At 39.5% G+C, this 21,460-nt stretch overlaps 1 protein-coding gene across 1 annotated transcript in view; it reads left to right on the top strand.

Moving 5' to 3' along the window:
- Positions 1 to 6,786: 6,786 nt before the first annotated feature.
- The window catches only part of HCN1 (hyperpolarization activated cyclic nucleotide gated potassium channel 1), a 447,958-nt gene continuing 433,284 nt past the window's right edge, over positions 6,787 to 21,460 (top strand). The window contains exon 1 of the mRNA XM_086362551.1: positions 6,787 to 7,323. Within this exon, the coding sequence (XP_086218677.1) occupies positions 6,917 to 7,323 (407 nt within the window). The 5' untranslated portion in view covers positions 6,787 to 6,916. The remainder of the gene's footprint in view (positions 7,324 to 21,460) is intronic.

The following is a 21,460-nucleotide window of genomic DNA, read 5'->3' as shown; positions in this document are numbered from 1 at the left end:
CCTCCTCTCTCTCAGACAACGGGTCATGAGGACTGGCCTTGGAAATGAAAGGTTAAAAGAAAATACTTTAAAAAGGGAAGCAAAATCCATCAATTCAGCCATGGCAAATAATTAACCCCATTTTGTCTTGTTCATTTACTGGCTTATTCATTCATCTGGTGATGAGACAGCTAAAATTTTTTAAAGCTAAGACACATGATCTATCTATCTATCATTTATCTATGTATTATTAAGATAAGAAGTGCATCATTTCAGTTAGGGGCATGGGCAGCATTGGAGTTAGATGGACCATGATCAAGAGGGATCTCTGTCACATACAAGAAACGTCAAATTTTTATGTGATTAAAATCTTTGAACAAAGTAGGATGGAAGGAAACCACCTCAACATAATGTATGTTTTTCCATGTATGAAAAACCTATAGAAAATATTATGTCAATGGGGAAAGACTGAAAGTTTTTCCTCCAAGATCAAGAACAAGACAAGGACGCCTGCTTTTACCATGTGTATTTAACATAGTACTTTTGTTTTGTTTGGATAAAATTTGTCTATTAATTCATTTTATATATCACTATGCATTTCATGCTATAAGGATGATCACAGTGGGCTATACTTATCAATTTGTATCTTTTACCCAGAGTATATAACACCAGCTTACTGGATCAATATAACACCAGCTTACTCTGGGCTGGGCCGTATGCAATGTACTTTACAGATATCTATCTCACTTTAAGTACATAAGGCAAAGATTGTCTCCATTTTATTACATGATAGGATGGAGAGCTTGCTCATGTAAAAATGCCTCTTCTTCATCAATTGAAATGATGTGAGTTTTTTCCTTCATTTTGTTACTGTGAGGTATTATACTGAATGATTTTCGTGTGGTAAGATCTTCACTCAGGAATAAATCCCACTTGACCAGTGTATAACTCCTTTAAAATGCTGCTGAATTTGATTTACTATTTTATTAATGATTCAATTGTCTTACTAGTTATACATCTATTTAGATCTTTTGTTTCTTTGTATTTTAGAGTTGGTAGATTTTGGATTTCTAAAAGTTTGTCCATTTCATTCAGGTTTCCAATTTGGTGGTGTACAATTGTTCTTAGCACTCTCGTAATCCTTTTTATATCTGCAGAATCAGTAGTAATGCAATATCCCCATTTTAATTTTTGATTTTAATAATTTAATTTTTTCTCTTTTATTCTTAGTCCACCTAGATAAAGGTTTGTTAGTTTTGTGATCTTTTCAAGTAACTAACTTTTAAAAAACATTTATTTATTTTAATTGGAGGCTAATTACTTTACAATATTGTAGTGGTTTTGCCGTACATTGACATGAATCAGCCATAGGTGTACATGTGTTCCCCATCCTGAACCCTCATCCCACCTCCCTCCCCATCCCATCCCTCTGGGTCACCCCAGTGCACCAGCCCTGAGCACCCTGTCTCATGCATTAACTTTTGATTTCATTTATATTCATTTATATTGATTTCATTTATATTCTCTATTGTTTTTCATTCTCTATTTCATTTATCTCTGCTCTAATCTTTATTATTTCCTTCCTTCTGCTAACTCTTGAGTTTTGTTTTTCTATTTCTAGTTTCTTTGTAAAGTTAGGTTGTTGATTTGAGATATCTCTTATTTTTTAATGTAAACATTTGTGGCTATAAATTCCCCCCTTTTTGTTGTTGTTCAGTCATTCAGTCCTGTCTGACTCTTTGCGACCCCATGGGCTGCAGCACACCAGGCTCCTCTGTCCTTCCTTAACTCCTGGAGTTTACTCAAATTCGTGTCCATTGAGTTGGTGATGCTATTTAGCCATCTCATCCTCTGCTGCCCCTTTCTCCTTTTGTCTTCAATCTTTCCCAGCATCAAGGTCTTTTCCAGTGAGTTAACTCTTTGCATCTGGTGGCCAAAGTATTGGTGCTTTGATCATGTCCCATAATTTCTGGCATGCTGTATTTTTGTTTCCACTCATCTTAAGCATTTTCTAATTCTTTTTGTGATTTATTCTTTGGTCCATTGGTTGTTTAAGAGTGGGTTTTTAAATTTCCACAAATTTAGGAATTGTTTCAATTTTCATTATTGATTTTTAATGGCATCCCACTGTGTTCAGTTAAGACTATGCATGATGTCTATCTTTTAAAATCTACTGAGGCTTAATTTGTGGAGTAGCATGTGGTGTGTCCTGGAAAACATCCTCTGTGCACCTGAGAAGAATGTGTATACTATTGTTGTAGCAAATGTTCTGTACACGTCTGTTAGATCTGATTAGTTTATTGTGTTATGCCATCTGTTTCCTTACTTATCTTCTGGTTGTTCTATCCATTGTTAGGAGCAGAGCATTGAGGACCTCACCTATTATTTGTGGACTGCCCACTTCTCCCTTCAATTCTGTCAGTTTTTGCTTCATATATGCATATATGCATACATGGATGTGCAATCACAATATATATTGATGGTTTGTCATGAAGTGTGCATTTATAATTGTTTGTCTCTTTGCTGTATTGTACTTTCTATTAAAATACAATGTCATTTTTTGTCTCGTAACTTTTCTATTTAAAGTCTATCTTGTCTGATATTAATATAGACAGCTCTGCTCTCTTTTGGCTACAATTGCACGGAGTATCTTTTTCCATCCTTTCACTTTTGATAAAATTTCCATGTTTACTTTGTATCAACTTTTAAAATTCTGTTTATTCTAAATCCTATTATCAATCATGATGGCTATGCAGTTGATTCTGATGGCTTTTTAGGGAAGCAATATTATCAACTGAAAATACTATGCATTATAGATGTACCGAAACTGAGTGCCTTGTTCTAAATTTAATAGTGCCAGTGTTTCACATTAAGCATGATACTGGTGTTTGCTTTCCAAACAGGTACTCAAGTTTGCCTGGACATAAGACAGAGAGGCTGTGAGATTGCCTTTGGACCTCTATTGTTCTCACTGTTCCTTACCATTGCTTTCAACAGAGGAAGATCTGACTTTACTTCCTTACATGTGAAATGTGTATTGATCATATTCCTTTATTTTAACAAGAGGACCAAAATGTTTTATCCCTTAAATCTTTAAATTACACTGAGATTTTTCCAATATGTTGTCAAACTTCATGTTGCCCATCTATCTTATTCTGGTCTCATTTCACATGTGCTTGCGTCTGCTGCGTGGAGATTTTATTTTAGTTTTTTATCAATCTTTGGCTGTTGCCTGCAACTTGATCTCAAGCAGAGTATTAAAGGAAACATGGAACATTTAAAAAAGATGCATGATCCTTGTATTTCCTGAACAATACTCATTTAACTACTGATGGTACATTCTCTGAAATGAGTTCATAATTGATACTCTCTGATGAGACCTCAGAAATCAGATTCCTTTGAAATACATGACTCTTTGACATCATCAACATCTAATGACATGGAGTGAAACAAGATAGTAGTCATACTTTTAAGATGACTGAAAAAAAGGAAAAGCACTCTAATTTAGCTCTACGGATTTCAGCCTGAGATGGTTTATCATGAACAGACATGATGGTTTTTTCATGACAGTCATGGAAACATGCCGAGGAAAGGTTCAAAATTCAGGTCTGTTCTGTATATGATACACGTGTTTCTGGATTGATTAGAGGAAGGATAGGATGATGTGAAAAGAAGGGGGAAATGTTTTTTAGTCACCAAGTCATATCCAACTCTTTTGCAACCCTATGGACTGTAGTACTCCCAGGCTCCTCTGTCCATGGGATTTCTCAGGCTAGACTACTGCAGTGGGTTGCCATTTCCTTCCACAGGAGATCTTCTTGACCCAGGGACAGAACCTGTGTCTCCTGAGTCTCCTGCATTGGCAGGTAGATTCTTTACTATTCAGTTCAGTTCAGATGCTCAGTGGTGTCTGACTCTTTGAGACTCCATGGACTGCAGCATACCAGGCTTCCCTGTCCATCACCAACTCCCAGAGCTTACTCTTTACCATTAGGAAAGTAAAATATGGGCCTGAGGCTGGAGAGTGGGAAGAGGGAGAGGAGCAGAGACTAACTTGCTCTGATTTCCTCAATTTCACTCTGAGCGAATAATCAGTCCTTAATATCTTCCTTGGTCAAACACTTCTCTAATTCATTCAATGAACTGAGAAATAGAACAATTAAATAATGAAAGAAATCTGTGTTAGCCATAGAAGTTTCATGATTGAGTCACATTCTAAACACACTTGGTAATTCTGTTGCTGATTGCTTTCGTTCTTTCATAGCTTTCACTCTGTCCTAATCTTTCTGCAATTTCTCTCTTTTTTTGAGTATGTTTTTTGTCAGTCCACATTATAAATGACTCTAAGAAAACAATCTGAAAGGAAAATGGAGAAACTTGACTTTTTCTATTGTTGGTAACTTTGCTAATGAGTGAATATAATATGCATATTCTCCAAATTTTAAAAAATAGTATTCTTTTTGAAAATTTAAATGAATGAAGAGTGGCCTAAAAGCTATACTTGGAACAACCAATGAATAATTTTTGACTGTATTTAAACACTTCTTTGTTCTATTTTGAAATTTTATTTTTCAGTAATTCTGTCATATTAGCTTAGTTCAGACATTGAAACAGAAAAAAATTCTGACAAAAATAACTGCCTTGATCATAGTTAAGATTAAGTTGAAAAAGAACAAAAAGAAGGATTGGCTTGAAGAAAAGAGAAAGTGACTTAAACTCAGTTAGCATAACGTTTTGGTTGGTGTATTTTTAAATTATTATAAAATTTATGTTAAAATATACATTGTCATACTCATGACTGAAAATAGAGGGATTGGAGAAGCCTGCAGGATGAGAGAAAAGTAGGGAACATCTTCAATAAAGAGAAGCTGCCTGAGTAATCGGGCCTTTCTTCGGAAGAACTGTGCTTTAGGCAGAGTTGGTTTTTATCCATCTTCTTGGTTTCCTTCTTCCCTCAGCACCTGGTATCCTTACCTGACCTCCTGGGTTTTCAGAGTCCCTACTCTGATAAATCAGAGCACTATATTGTTCCTATTTTCCTTATTTCTTACCATTGAAATTTGGCCACCTATACTTATTTCTTAAGGTTCTGGGTTTTGATTAGCTAAAAACAGATGGTGTCTGAGTCAGGGTGGAGCGTGCTGAACAAGGAGATGCAGTATAGACTATGGCAAGTAGAATGGAAAGGGGAATTGTACAGAATTAGAGCACAGCTAGGCCTAAGGGAGTCTCATTTCTGCTTCTCTCTTCTTTTCCCTTCTGTTCTCTGCTTCCTTTTTCAGCCTCTGTTAACCCTGCATGAGGGCTTCTAGTTGCCTTCCTCTGTCTTTATCCCTGCCTCTCCTATTCTCAATCGGCTTCCTCCCTGTTCAGTTTTTTTTTTTTGTTTCCAGGAAAACACTTTAACTGGCCCCAATCATTTTTCATGCTAAGTCACTGGTTGCCAGCTTGTTGTAGATTTCCTCCCTGAGATGCCCACTCCTCTCATTCTGAAAAGTGGCTGTCGCCAACAGGACCCATGAGATCAGGGACTCCTGGCAGGGCAGGGATTCCTTTACTGAGGCTGCTGGCAGGGAGGCAATGCATGTAACTGGAACAGATGTTTTGGGACATTTGGGAGTCCTAAAGCTCTTCAGACTTTGGGGCTGCCCTGCTGAGTGACTGGTGAGTTTGGCAGCACATCTTGCATCCTTCAGCTAATCCAGTGGGTTTGGAAGACACCAAGGGAATACGAGGAATCTCAGAATGCTTTCTTCAGCATCAGCACCAAGCTGTAAGTTTCACTTGAGAATACTTTCCCCATCTGAAAGGGTCATTACATTCTGTCTAGATTCCAAGGCATCTTGGCTTTCTGGTGAGGGATCATTGAACACTGACCAACACGCAAGCCTCTTAGTATGTTCTATTGATTATATAACTTGAAAAGTTAGGTCAGCTCTGGTGAGGTTTCCCTAACACACTTTTCTCTCAGTATTGGCTGCTGGAAGATCAGCGAATTGATGTGAGTGGCCTTGGGAAGGAAGAAATCCCATCTTCTGCATACGAAGCTCCAGAGAAAAATCAAGGATAAGTGTAAGGAGGTCAGCTGTCTGTCCCTAGGTGCAGAGCTTCATCTGCAAAGCCCCAACTGATTACCCTGGGTTAGGTTACAAAGAATCGAGTCTCTTTCCCTGTCTGCCTCTCTCCTTCAACTACACACACACAAACACACACACATACACATACATGCACAATTCCCTGTACTCATGAAATTAATATCAGCCGTTACTTTCTAATGCACACCTAGCTGTACGCTGAATTTTCTGCATCCAGAGCCACACTCTCCCCCTTTCCTGATCTGTAACATCATTCAAACAGGAGTTCAATGTGACAAGGTCTTAAGGAGTTCAAGGATGTTTGTCTCTTTCGGATGAATATATCCGCTGGCTCAGTCTTTCTCTCACTTTCTCTTTGCCTCCCTCCTCCTTTTGGTGCAAACATACACCGAGTCTCTCATAACATGTACAAATGAATGTCTGCGAGGGCTCCCGAGTTCAATGTCACGCTGGGCAGAAGTGGAGCGCGAGTGGAGAGACAGCGTGTCGCGTGCGGGCGGGTAGAGTCCCTCTCCGGCCAGCAGAGGGCAGCCAAGCGGAGGCGCTGGCGCGCGAGGGCTGAGCCGAGCCTCGCCTCGCTCGGGCAGCCTCAGCCTGAGCACCAGCCGCGCCGGAGCCCGGAGCGCAGCCACTGAGGGCAGCGGCGGCGGCGGGAGCGAGGCGCGCAGCGAGCAGCGGCGCGGGCGGGAAGCAGAAGCCGCCGCCGCCGCCGCCGCCGCCGCGACGGGCAGCCGGGCTCGGCGGCCGCCGGATCGGGCCCCTGCCCCCTCCGCCTCGTGTCCCCGGCGCCGGGCGGCCGGCGAGTCTGGAGCCCGCGCCGTCGCCGGCCGCGTCCCCCGGGCATGGAAGGAGGCGGCAAGCCCAACTCCTCGTCCAACAGCCGGGACGATGGCAACAGCGTCTTCCCCACCAAGGCGCCCGCGACGGGCGCGGGGCCGGCCGCGGCCGAGAAGCGCCTGGGCACCCCGCCGGGGGGCGGCGGGACCGGCGCGAAGGAGCACGGCAACTCCGTGTGCTTCAAGGTGGACGGCGGCGGCGGCGGCGGCGAGGAATCGGCCGCGGGCTTCGAGGACGCCGAGGGGCCCCGGCGGCAGTACGGCTTCATGCAGCGGCAGTTCACCTCCATGCTGCAGCCCGGGGTCAACAAATTCTCCCTCCGCATGTTCGGGAGCCAGAAGGCGGTGGAGAAGGAGCAGGAAAGGGTTAAAACTGCAGGCTTCTGGATTATCCACCCTTACAGTGATTTCAGGTGAGGACTCGCGCTCGCCGCCCCACCCTCCCTTCCGGGCGCGCCCTCCTTCGCGCTCCCGGCTCCTGGGAGGGGTCGCCCCGGGGATGGCGGGGACGGGGCGCCCGGCCGGCCGCGGGAGGAGCCGCCGTGGCTTCTACCCGGGCGGCAGGCTCGACTCTTCTACAACTAGTTTCCACCCAGGAGGGGGTTGACTGATGAGTTCCTGTTGCCCGGGGAACCCCGGGGAAGCTTCTCCTCCTTTGCCTCGGGAACTTTGGGGCCAGATCGGGGAAGAAGGCCACGGTGACCCCCGGATGGGAGGATGCTAAGTTGTGCAGGGAAACTTTCGCTTCGGAGAGATGAGAGTGTAAGAAAGTGGCCAGAAAGTCGTTGGGGGTGCCACCTTCCCTCGCGCTGTTCCCCCAAGAAGTGGGTCCCTCCCAAAGGGGCAAAAGGCGCTCCTGAGTTTGGGGAGAGGATGAGGCGACCCGAGACAGTGACTCACGGGTCCTGGCCGGTCCAGCCTCTCTCGCCCATAGAGGGTGTTAATCTGTTTCTCATCCGCTTATAGGCACTGGGGATCCTCAGTGCCTTTCTTCAGGATAGTGGCTGGCAGGCGGAGGAAGGGTAATTTGCGCTTGGATTGCCTCTGACTTGAGATTTCAGTGGAGCTGCGCTGCCTGGTGGGGCAGGAGCCTGACAGGAAGCCTCGAGTTCCCGAAAAGGAGACAGGGGGCGTTTTCAGAGCCCCCTTCCTGAAACAGAGGGGCACCCTTTCTTGACCTTGGCTACTAGTCTATTTCAAAAATCTCTTTCCCATTTCCCAACTCGGGGAACAAGGGCAGGAGAGCTGTCAGGGAAACTCTGCTTCGGTGAATTAACGTTAAGACATTTCCTGATCTTATTTGTCGCCCAAGTTTTCATTGGGTTATAAGCGTGTTTAGAGATTATCAAATGAAGGTCGTGAAGTAGATCCTCTTATTAGAGTACGAACACCCTGCGGTCACGTTATATTATTGCCTGAGGAAGGCTGAGCTTTTAATTAAACAACAAAACCCAATAAGCAAAAGCCAAGAGTGGCATTTATGTATGTAGATATGTATATATATATCCATTTACTGCTGAAATCGTTCGGAAAAGAAAAAGAAGAAAAAGAATGTGGTGCAAACTAAGCAATTTTAATAGGCGGCTGTTAAACAGCAAACAAATACAGCAATAAAAAGCAGCATTACTTTGAGTTGCTTGTAGAAACTAAGGGACAGTTGGCTTCAACTCCACGCCTTGATGGGAGCTGTCCAGAGTTCTGAATAACATTTAGTGGAAAACCCATACTTCTGCAGCACAAAGCGGTGGAAAAACCGTCTTCACCTTCTCTGAGATATACGTAAAAATACATATATTCTCAGAAATAAGTAACCATGTTATTTATGCATAGGATGAATGTACTTTAGGAAGTGTAGAATGTTAAGGTTCTTATATGGAAAAACACATAACAAATTCCAAAGGAGGGCTTATAAAACATAACAACATTTATAGTGTATGGAAAATTAAGAGTTTGATTGAAAAAATGTTCATATTAAAATAATCTACTAAATAATCAAACATATGTCCTCCAGTAGGCTAATACTTATAGAAGCAAACTATGAATGACCTTATTCTAAGGTATATAACATTGTCATATTCTTTAGAATTTTAAGTTGAAATCAGATGTAGAATACTGTTTCTACCTCAGTCTTAAGTGGAAATATATTTCAACCCATATTGTTATTTCTTCATGAAAGAATGTTACAGAAACTGCCTTTAGTCTTAATAACAAAACTAAGCATGGTCTTTCCAGAAATATATGTAGTTCAATATCTACTTGCACATAAAATGCTATGTTCTGTTTGTTTAATTTTGCACTCAGTTAAATGGTTAATTATGATACTTTTATTTCTCAAGCAGTGTGAAAATAGACTACACTTTTTCAAAATGGTGGCATATAATTAAACTTTCATCATTTATTAGATAAAAAACATAGGGCCGCCTTTCAGGAATTGGTATAGTGTGCCAGAATCTTTTGAATGAATGAAATTCATGAAATTAAAGATTCTCCACATTTTCCTAAGTAAGTCATATGAGACAGGGTATCTCTTTAAAACAAGCAAAATAAATTTGTTACTAAACAGGAGGAAGAAATGGAAATCAGATGATAGTTCGACTTTATCATGCATTTGAAAGAAATGAGAGATGATTAAAAAGTGAGTTAATACTCTAAACAAACTGCTGTGGAACAGTTTGGAACATTTGATTTTCCCTTGCATAACTGGAAAAAGAAAATGGTAGAGGTAAATATTATAATTTGGATTTTTAACTGGAAGGAATCTGAAAAAAATAGATTTTAAAACTCACAATTACTATATATGCTGGTCTTATCAATAAAACAACGAACTAAGGAAGAAATGTAAATACTTGCTTGCATATTTTAAGTCATAATTATTTTATTGATGTCTTTATATCATTTTACCTCCAGTATAAAGTTTCTTAAAAATCTGTAACATGTCAGGATAATATAATGAAAAAAAAACAAAAATGAAAAGCATAATTCTGTTAGCATTTTTCTTTTTCTAAAGGAAAAGCAGTGTGGGAAGAATCAGCAAAATACAGAAATGTTACAGTCATGAGCTGTTCACCTCAGACCCTTTCCTGATGAAGACACTTTAGAGGAAGTGCTTTGCTATGTTTCCTACAATGCCAAAGTTAAGTTAATAGTCATTTAGTGACTGAGAAAGTGAGAGTTATGAATACCTTTCCATGGAGAATGGGGAGATACCAGAAATTAAAGATACCCAGTTTTTTTTGGTTTTTCTTTTAACCCGCTTCACAGTTCTAAGCCTTCACAGATCCAGGGAAGTTTGGTCAGTCAGTTCTTTGGTCCCACACTGCTGAGTGTAGCATGAGCCCGCACTCCAGGGCATGTCAGGACTTTGACACTGCAGCTGGTGATCTAGTCCCTTCCCAGGATGATTGATTTCCAGGGCAGGCTCCCTTCTTCCCTCAGGCTGTGGGGCTGTGCTTCCATTGAGACTCTGGAGAGCCAGCTCCTCCAAGCGCTCTCACCCGCCTAGGCCCAGGAGTGCTGTTGCTGTGTCTGGCGAGTAGTTTTCTCTGCCTCCGGTGTAAGTAGGGCAGAGGCACTGTATTTCCCTTTCTTCTCAGGGGAGGATGATGTTAGAAATCTTCAGGGACTAAAGAGGACTCAAATACCATCAATACTGTTGGAAATAACTGGGTGGGAGCTAGAGAATTCAGTTAAAAAAAAAAGTATGTTTTTGTTTATACCATGGTATAGAATCACCCTAACTTCACCCAAATTAGGGAAAACATGGTTAAAAAATAAAATCACACTGATTTTTGTGTAGTGAGGACTCGGTTTCTGTCTTCTTGAGTTTCATGTGAATAGCGCATACAAACAAATAATTTGAAGGTTAAACATGATTTTGAGGTTACTAACAGTGATTGTATATTTATTAGCTAAAACTTTACTTTTCATTCACTTAATAAAAAAGTGGTACTGGGCAAGCATTGTAATTTCATAGCCAGTCCATTTATGATATAATCATTCAAATGCATTGAAAGAATAGCTAGGGGACTCGTGGATGGTCGCTATTACGTGAGTAATTTGCCTTAGAAGAATTTATCAACAGATTATTTGTCAGTTCAAGAATTCTGACATTATTTTGTTGGATCATGCTTACATAAGTGCCTTTTTAAAAAAATAACGCTCCCATTCCATATATACTGCCAGGAAACATCTTGCCTCTGGTAAGGGAGGAGATTTTATATCTTGACTCATTATTTCTTCCACTGCGTTTCATCAATTAGTGTGAATGACTGTGAAAACCTTATTGTGTGGTAAGTACACAAGGACTCTAGAGACCAGAGTCACTTCCTGAAGATACTGCCATATCTGGCCTTGCCTCTCTGCTTCAGGCTACATCCACAACTGTGCTGATGTCAGAGGTCACTGATGCGTTCATTAGAGAAGGGAGGCTTCCTCTGTATAACAGTTAGTCCGAGAGAGACTGCTTGTTTCTAGGAGCTTCTCCCAGGAAAACAATTCAACCTTCTGGGGTTTAAGGACTAATTAGCCTACTGTTATGTTATCTTTGTGCAGAATGCACTGTATTTTCCTCAGCAATGCTCCTTTTATTTACTTTCTGTATCAACACAGCCAAAATTAACCATAGGAATTTATTTTTTTCCTCTGTTAGAGTGAACCTTTTTCTATCTTATAAATTCAGTTAAGTTCTTCATAGTGGCTCTAGCAACTGGTCAGCCCAATTATAGTGAAACTATTTGAAAAAATGTGGAGGTATGAATTTATTCAGTTATGTTTTCTTAGTATACATGTAAATTATAAAACTTTAAATTTTGCTAAATAGTTCACTATTTAATTGCATTTAATAGATATAGTGATCGGAGAAGGCAATGGCACCCTACTCCAGTACTCTTGCCTGGAAAATCCCATGGATGGAGGAGCCTGGTAGGCTGCAGTTCATGGGGTCGCTGAGGGTCGGACACGACTGAGCGTTTTCACTTTCACTTTTCACTTTCATGCATTGGAGAAGGAAATGGCAACCCACTCCAGTGTCTTTGCCTGGAGAATCCCTGCTGTCTATGGGGTCGCACAGAGTCGGACACGACTGAAGTGGCTTAGCAGATATAGTGATTATACTATTAAAATATTACAAGATATTTTCCATTTTTTCCTGAGCAACTTTGCCTTTAAACCTACTTTGGGGGCTTATTATGTAAATTGAGAGTCAGGCAGAAGCACTTTTACCAATTCACATTTTATTATGTGGGCTTGTATTGATGAACTTGCATCTTGAATAATAATGAAAGAATTTCAAATGCACTGGAACCATGTATTACTTACCATTGTTATGATAGGCTCATTTAACAGAATTTAAACTATGTCTGCTTGATCAAAACCACAAACCAAAACACCACCACCACCAGGAAGCAATTTAAATAGTATTTGTAGTTTTGCATTATTTCACTCAATGAACCTGTGTCCCCAAGTGAGTATGAGGCAAGCAAGATAAATCTGTGATTTGGATGTGATCTTTTTTGCCATCTCAAGTGTAATTCTTATGTTTAACAGATTATTCACTTGTGCTCACTCGTGCTTAGTCCCTCAGTCCTCTCTGACTCCTTGCAACCCCCTGGACTATAGCCTGCCAGGCTCCTTTGCAGATGGGACTTTTTCCCAGGCAAGAATACTGGAGTGTGTTGCCAGGGGATCTTCCCAACCCAGGAATTAAACCTGTGTCTCCTGCAGCTCCTGCATTGCAGATGGATTCTTTACCTGCTGAGCCCATTTACTTCCTTACTTGGAGACAAAAATTGGACTTAGGATGAAGACTTTCAAATAGAGTTTCTTATAGGTATAATGCAAAATTATGGTAGACCATCAGCACTGCAGGAAGAGTATTGAACAAGTTCAGGGTCTGTGACAAATTTTCATTTCATCATTTTGAGTAAAGAGGTAGCAAGCTATGAATTAGGCTGACACGATGTATTTTAGGAGGAGAGTTAATGGTGATGAAGAAAAAGTCTGCATGCACTAGAATAAAAAACTATTTATACTTACACTAAGTACTTTGAAAATTAATTTGTGTGTGTGTGTGAAGGCATCTTGATGTACAAATTAGCATTATCTTCCCAGAAGAGAAAAATCAGGGGAAAATGGTGATGCTCCTTGGTTCACTTGGAGTTTTCTATGTTTTTGCAAAATAAACCTCTTGCCTGTGTTAATTCTGTATGTGTGTGCATGCGCGTGCCCACATAAGCAAGCAAGAGAGAAACTGTTCAAGGGACATTAGTATATAAGCACATCTGATAAATGCTCATTTATCAGACATACCTCACCCAAGTATGAGTGATAAAAATTGATTTCATGACCCTTTTCAAGTTTATTTGTTAAGTTCCTGGTAATATTATGTTTCATTTAATAACGACTACTCAGTTAAAGCAAAGTATCAAAATTATGCATGCCTCAGATTTACAATTTAACAATCTTATTTACATAGACCTGTTTTTATTTTCAAGATGTTACAGCTCTAAAGAAGTAAGGCTAATTAAATCTAAAATAGAGTGCATTTATGTGTAAATATGACTGATTCATTTTGCTGTACAGCAGAAACTACCACAATATTATAAAGCAACTATACTCCAATAAAAATTAATTAAAGAAGTAAGGCTAATCACACATACACAGAGTTAGCAACTGTTTACAAATTTTGTATGTTCAGGTTTCGTTCAAGTATTTCACTATTATCAGCAGTGCTGCAGCAAACATCTTTGTCCATTAGTCTTCATTATATTCTGTACATACTGATCTTATCAAGTAATACTGCTACCAACTAAGACTCTTCTTAAAATTTTAAGTGACATGGATACAGCACTGTTGATGTTCTTGTTTAGATATTCACAGGCAGTTTTAGGACAGAAAGTCAGAATTTGTCCTCCATTCTGTTCATCACAGAGTACTTGGAGTGGCAAGAATGATCTTATGCCATGTTATCTTATGTCTAATGAAGTTATCACACTACTTAAAATCCTTTGAGGGCTTCCCATTACTCTTGAATATATTTGACAAACGAGCTACAAGATTGCATAATTTCAATTTATCTGGGCAACCTTGTCACACACCATTCGCTCCCTCACTGTCCTCAGCCACCTGGGTAAGTTTTCAGCTCCCAGAACCAGCTGAGTTCTCTCCTGCCACAGATTTTGATGTGACATTTAACCCCATTGCCTGAAATTCTCTTTTCACTTTAAGTCATTCTGCATTATAACAGTTTCTCTTCTCATGTGGATTTCAGTTTAATCACTGTGATCACATTTCAACACCTCCCCCCTCCACTTTGTTTTTCTATCTGGGCTTTTTGTTTCATCAAAATTTATACTTCATGTATGTTTTGCTACTAGAATTTAAGCTCCCTCACTTCATCAGTATTATTTCATTTTATATTCCTCATGCTATAAGAATGCATGTAGTAGACATTTTTCCTGCTAAGCTTTCTCAGATGCTTTAGTTTTTAACAAGTTTTTGAGATATTATTTATCTACCATACAGTTTACTCATTTAAAGGGAATGATTGAATGTTTCTAATATGTTCACAGAATTGTGCAGCCATTACCACAATCAATTCTAGAAAATTTTTATCACTCTAAGAAGGAATGCTGTATCCATTAGCACTCAATTCTCTTCTTTCCTTCCCTTCCTCCCCCGACACAGCTCTATCCAACCACTAATCTACCTTCTGCCTCTATAGATTTTTTTTTTCTTATTCTGGAAATCTCATATCAATGGAATCATATAATATATAATTTTTGTTACTGGTTTCTTTCACTTAGCATGATGTTTTCATGTTTTATCTGTGCTATAGCATATTTCAGTTCTTTATTTATTCTGGTATGGATATACCAAATTTTGGATTTCCCTGGTGGCTCAGATGGTAAAGAATCTACCTGAGTGCAAGAAGTCTCCTGGAGAAGGAAATGGCCGCTCACTCTAGTATTCTTGCATGGAGAATCCCCATGGACAGAGGAGCCTGGTGGGCTACAGTGCATGGGATTGCAAAGAGTTGGACATGACACATACACGTACACCAAATTTTACTGATTCATCAGTTGATGGATACCTCAGTTTTTGGTCGTTATAATTATTGCTGGTCTGAATGCTATTGCACAGTTTGTGTGTGTGTGTGTGTGTGTGTGTGCAGAGATGCATTTCTGTTTGTCTTAGAAGTGAAATTTCTGGCCCAGTTTATTAAAAAAAAATATTGAATGAATGCACAGTTCAACCAGGGTGTGCCGCATTTATTCTTTACATTAATAAATTCAGTTAAAGAAATCTCTTTCTTTTCCTACAGCAATACTTGGCATCCTTTCCCTGTTACCACCTGTAAGTACATGTCCCAGCCATTGCATTTTCCTGCCCACTTTAGAGAGGACTAAATGAAACTGAAAGGAGGTTAAGCACCATGAGCCTGGTGACATGGATGGATGATGAGAACTGGGCCAGGAGTTTAGCTGTCTGGAATCTTTTTTTTTTTTTTTTAATAACCTTTATTTTTCAGCAAATATGTTGTCTTTTTCTTTGTTTTTTTTTTTTTTTTTTTAAACTGTGTGACATGTGGATTCTTAGTTCCCTGAACAAGGATAGAACCCATGCTGAAGTGAAAATGTAGACTCTTATCCACTGGACCACCAGGGAAGTCCCTGTTTGGAATCTTGATTCTGTCATTCCAGCTCTTTTACCTCAAAGAAACAAGGCTGCCAGTATAAATAATTCTCCGCATATGCAAGAAAACATTATGTTAAACCTAATCATTTATTCTCTGTCCTTCTTGAAACCATCCCAAAATAATATGAAAAAAACCACAAAGAAACACAGACAACTAGAAGAAAAAGGAGAAAGCAGAGAACAAGGGATCTGGAAACATTTTGGGAAAAAGAAAGAAAGCTAATGAAGTTACCTTGTTAACACTTACCCAATCCTTCACCACTGAACCCCAGAAGTGTTCAGGACATGAAGGGACCCATTAAGAAATAATTTCCAGGAAAACCAGTCTGAAACCAGGAGGATTAATTAAGGGTCTCCTTAGTGAATGCAGAACTCTTAATCCTAATATAGAAGGCTTTGTTGTGCTTGGTTAATTCTCCCCAGGCAGGAAACAGGAAACTACCTTTATGGAAGATACTTCAAGGTCTTCCAGTAAAATTTCTTATTTATTACCTAATGACCTTGCAGAAAGCCTTACATTTGTATACAAGACTGTATGTATATTTTGGTACTAAATCATCTAATATCTAAAAGAAAAAGATTATGAGACTTTTGAGAAACATCTTCATCATAAAATAGAAAAACTAAGTCAAACAGCAAAAGAAAGTCCCAAGAACAGAGAAGCATTTGGGATAAGGGGAAACTCAACATTACTTTAAAATACTCTAAGAATCATATCTTCAGCAGGATATTTCATCTGTACAGTAAGAACAATATGCTATGAAGAGAATAGCCAGAATGTAATAAGTTGGCACATAAAGTCTAGCAAACCCCTCATAATTAGGGCCAAAAAAAAAAAAAAATAGAAAATATAAGCAAAAATAAAGGCTAATTTATAAGATCAAACTTTATAAAAGCAGTTGCAGGATGAGAACATAGAGTGAAAATGGACATATGGAATTAACAGAGACATTTTAAATAAAATTTTCCAGGTGGCAGGATGTGAAATAGCATTTCTGAGAAACTCACAGAATGCTCAGCACCATGAAAGGAAAAGACCCCACCAACGGTCATCACACACCTTAGAATTCCTCTGAATCAGAGAAAAAAAGAAAAAAAGCAACAACAACAAGTGAAACCCTAAAACTTTCCAAAGAGAAAGTTACAAACTTATAGTATTTCTCAAGAAGTGAGAAAATACTGTAAGCTAACTGATAGTGTGATAAAGTCTACAAAATTCTGAGAGAAAGTGACCTCTAAAAAATTGTAAACCCTTCATAATCAGTTCAGTTCAGGCTCTCAGTCGTGTCCGACTCTTTGCAACCCCATGAATCACAGCATGTCAGGCCTCCCTGTCCATCACCAACTCCTGGAGTTCACCAGACTCATGTCCATTGAGTCAGTGATGCCATCCAGCCATCTCATCCTCTGTCGTCCCCTTCTCCTCCTGCCCCCAATCCCTCCAAACATCAGAGTCTTTTCCAGTGACTCAACTCTTCCCATCAGGTAGCCAAAGAACTGGAGTTTCAGCCTCAGCATCAGTCCTTCCAAAGAACACCCAGGACTGATCTCCTTTAGAATGGATTGGTTGAATCTCCTTGCAGTCCAAGGGACTTTCAAGAGTCTTCTTCAACACCACAGTTCAAAAGCATCAGTTCTTCGGCGCTCAGCTTTCTTCACAGTCCGACTCTCACATCCATACATGACTACTGGAAAAACCATAGCCTTGGCTAGACAGAACTTTGTTGGCAAAGTAATGTCTGTGCTTTTCAATATGCCATCTAGGTTGATCATAACTTTCCTTCCAAGGACTAAGCGTCTTTTAATTTCATGGCTGCAGTCACCATCTGCAGTGATTGTGGAGCCCCCAAAAATAAAGTCTGATACTGTTTCCACTGTTTCCGCATCTATTTCCCATGAAGTGATGGGACCAGATGCCATGATCTTTGTTTTCTGAATGTTGAGCTTTAAGCCAACTTTTTCACTCCCCTCTTTCACTTTCAAAAAGTAAATAGGCTTTATAGTTCCTCTTCACTTTCTGCCATAAGGGTGGTGTCATCTGCATATCTGATGTTATTGATATTTCTCCTGGCAATCTTGATTCCAGCTTGTGCTTCTTCCAGCCCAGTGTTTCTCATGATGTCCTCTGCATATAAGTTAAATAATCAGGGTGACAATATACAGCCTTGATGTACTTCTTTTCCTATTCGGAACCAGTCTATTGTTCCATGTCCAGTTCTAACTGTTGCTTCCTGACCTGCATATAGATTTCTCAAGAGGCAGGTCAGGTGGTCTGGTATTCCCATCTCTTTCAGAATTTTCCACAGTTTATTGTGATCCACACAGTCAAAGGCTTTGGCATAATAGGAAGATTTAATAAAACCAATCAGAATTCAAGAACTCTAATGTTAATCACCTTTGTATCCTTTCTTACAAAGTACTGAATGATGTGTTCCAGTAAAACAAAGAATCGCATCAAAATAGTATGAAAACAAAAGATGGGATATGGAATCTGACAGAGAAGAACCTTGAAAGAAAGTCCCAGGAGTTCTGAGTAACTGAGCGGTCTTGAAGGAAACCAGTCTAAACAGGGGCCAGAAAGCAGAGGCCCCTGGACAAAGGCTTTCAGGGGAGAGAAAAATGGTAATCAGCATTTGAAAAGCAATGTTACTAGGCAGATCCTTTGGAACAAGGTATCTACGAGTTTCATAGGAATACTTATGGGGTATGTTGAATATGAACCCCTCTGCCAATGCAGGAGACATGAGAGACACGGGTTTGATCCCTGTATCCAGAAGATCCCCTGGAGGAGGGCATGACAACCCACTCCAGTATTCTTGCCTGGAGAATTTCATGGACAGAGGAGCCAGGTGGGCTACAGTTCACAGAGTCACAAAGAGTATGACATGACTGAAGGGACTTAGCAGTCACTTAATACAAGCAAATAAACAAAAGACCTTTATCAGCTCCAGGAAGAAAGTGTTAGCTGCTCAGTCGTGTCCCACTCTTTGCGATCCCATGGGCTGTAACCCACCAGGCTCCTCTGTCCATGGGTTCTCCAGCCAAGAATACGGCAGTGGATAGCCATGTATTTAAAAGAAAAAAAAAATTACATTACTTGGATCAGCAATGAATAACAGTTACCTGGCCATTGTAAAGTAAATAAGGATGATTTACACGAAGATTATGGTCCTGTTATTCTGGAAGGAAAGAGAAAGGTAGGTGAAGGTTGGATGTTCTAAGAAAGTTGAATGATTGAGAATGAGCAAGGTTTAAAGTTGATGTATCAGTTTCTTTTTGAAATTTAATGTCTTTTTGAATTTAATGTCAGAAGAAATAATTAGGATGTTTAAATTAAGGAAGTGGGTGTGAAAGGAAGGGAGTTTATAATCTTCTTATAATCCTTTAATACTATTTTAGTTGTTAAAAAAAGATTACGGATATGTTTTGAGGTGACATAGTTTTGTTAAGAACACAGATTCTGGAGCCAGCCTGTTTGGATTAGAATCCGAATTCCACCACCTCAGTATCTGGGCCTCAGTTTCCTTAGTTATAAAAATGAGGAAAAAAGTATTGGGTTGTTGGGAAGATACATATTTTTGTGTTATGACTGTATAGTGTCTAGATGTAATGGCTCAGAAGGTAAAGAATCTGCCTGCAATGCGGGGGACCTGGGTTCATTCCCTGGGTTGGGAAGATCCTCCTGGAGGAGAGCATGGCAACCAACTGCAGTATTCTTGCCTGGAGAATCCCCATGGACAGAGGAGCCTGGTGGGCTATAGTCCATGGGGTTGCAAAGAGTCGGAACGACTGAGTGACTAAGCACAGATATGTAGTGCTTAGTCGTAGTATCCTCTGCTTCTTAATGCTATGTGTTAGCTATTATGAAAGTAAAATTGAAATGGAGTTAAGAAGTGTGAACTGTTTGAGAAAGGAGAATACTAAGTACATGCTTGTCAGTCTTCAAAATTCCTACAGTGGATGTGTCTGTGAAGGGAGGGCCATGTAAAGGATGTGCTGTTCTACTTTCTTTTTATCTTCAGGGAAGACTGGGCAGCAGAAACCCCGATGTGCGGTGGCAGTTTTTGTGTGTGCTCTGTGAAATAAATTCACTCATGAGAGAATGAGCATTGGAGAACTTCTAATACAGCTTCTATCTGCAAAATTTTCTAGATATAATAGTATTATCTTCTAAGTTACTATAGAATACTACAGTGTTTAACACTTAGAAATAGCTTTTGGGGAAAATTCTAATGGCATTGAGTTGTATACTCCTTCCCATTATTCTTTATTTTCATCAGGAAATGGCATAAACTATTTGGGGTCTTATTTCAAATCTGTTAAATGTTATCTATGAGCCAATTAAGATGATTCATAACTTGCTAAATTCTTTCATTTTTCTTTTAATTGTCAATTTTTTTCCTTTGGAGTATAATTGATATACAATATTATGTTAGTTTCAGGTGTACCATATAATGAGTCAATATATTTATTCATTATGAAATGATCATTATGATTAGTCTAGTTATCATCTGTCACTATACAAATTTATTGCAATATTATTAGTTATATTTCCCATGCTGTATATTATATCCTCATGATTTATTTTGTAACTGGAAGTTTGCACCTCTTAATCCCTGTCACTTTATTATTTATTGTCCAATTTAATAGTCTGTGGAAAATGGTTATTTAGAAATATAGTTTAAGAAAAAAATCTTTTTTACATCATTTTTCAGCAGATGTCACTTACTGCCCTTGCAGAATGTGTTAGCCTTCTTGTTTTTTGAAAAGAGTATATTTTGTTAAAAATTGTGCAGTCTTGATTGTTTGAGAGACATGAGCAGAGATTGAGAAAATGACTATCGAGGGTTATATGAATATACTTATTGGGAGAATGAGTATTCCTTTTTTCTGTAGAAGAGTCATTAATTGTTTAAATAGTTTTTTTTTTTTTTAAGTTTTTTGTTCTGAGCCTAAAATTTGGTATTTGTCTTGGAAAATCATGTAAGTAAATTAGGATGAAGATTAGAAACATATTGTCCAGGATTTAGATGCATTTTTAAAATATATAAAATAGCAGAGATATAAAATAGCAATTACCTAGTTATGGTTGTACACATATTGAATAATATAAATAACCCCCAAATCCTATGAACTTCATTACTGTTTATATTAATTGTTCCTTGACTAACCATTTATGTTAGTGACACTTAGATTTCAGGCTCAGAGAATACTTTATGAATCAAATGAAATCTGTGGATTCTCTGCCTAGAAAAGTATATATATTCTCAAAATTTTTGACTGTAATTTTAAGAAGTTTTTGATTCCCTTCAGGCACATTTATTTTTGGACCCCAAGTTAAGGCTTCTTGAACTATTTAATATTTTAACACAGATGTATAATACTAGAAACAATGCATGGAAGACACAGGGAGATAGAGTTTTGCTTGGACATTTAATCGTTAGAGCTACAGTTAGAAAAATTTGCCTTGAGAGGGACAGGATTCCATCAGCCAAGTTAGTTTTGAGGCTAGATGTGGCGCTATTGTTGAAGAACCCGTCTGCCAATGCAGGAGACATTAGAGACAGTGTTTGACTCCTGGGTCAGGAAGATCCTGGAGGAGGGCATGGCAACCCACTCCAGCATTCTTGCCTGGAGCATCCCAGGGACAGAGGGGTCTGGAGGGCCACAGTCCATGGGGTTGCAAAGAGTTGGACATGACTGAGTGCCTTAGCACGCACACACCTTGTCCACAGGGATTGAGCAAAGATCATTCTGTTGTTGGGTCAGTCAGTATAATCAGGCACAGAATTATATTTAGGGTGAGAAGAGGCTAAATTATTTTTCTGCAGATATGTTTATCTGCCTTAAAGAGCT

This window comes from Bos grunniens, chromosome 20 (genome assembly GCF_055505025.1).
Source record: "Bos grunniens cultivar Pamir isolate PY7600 chromosome 20, Bosgru_T2T1.0, whole genome shotgun sequence".
Lineage (NCBI taxonomy): Eukaryota > Metazoa > Chordata > Mammalia > Artiodactyla > Bovidae > Bos > Bos grunniens.
This window is presented reverse-complemented; position numbering and strand designations above follow the sequence as displayed.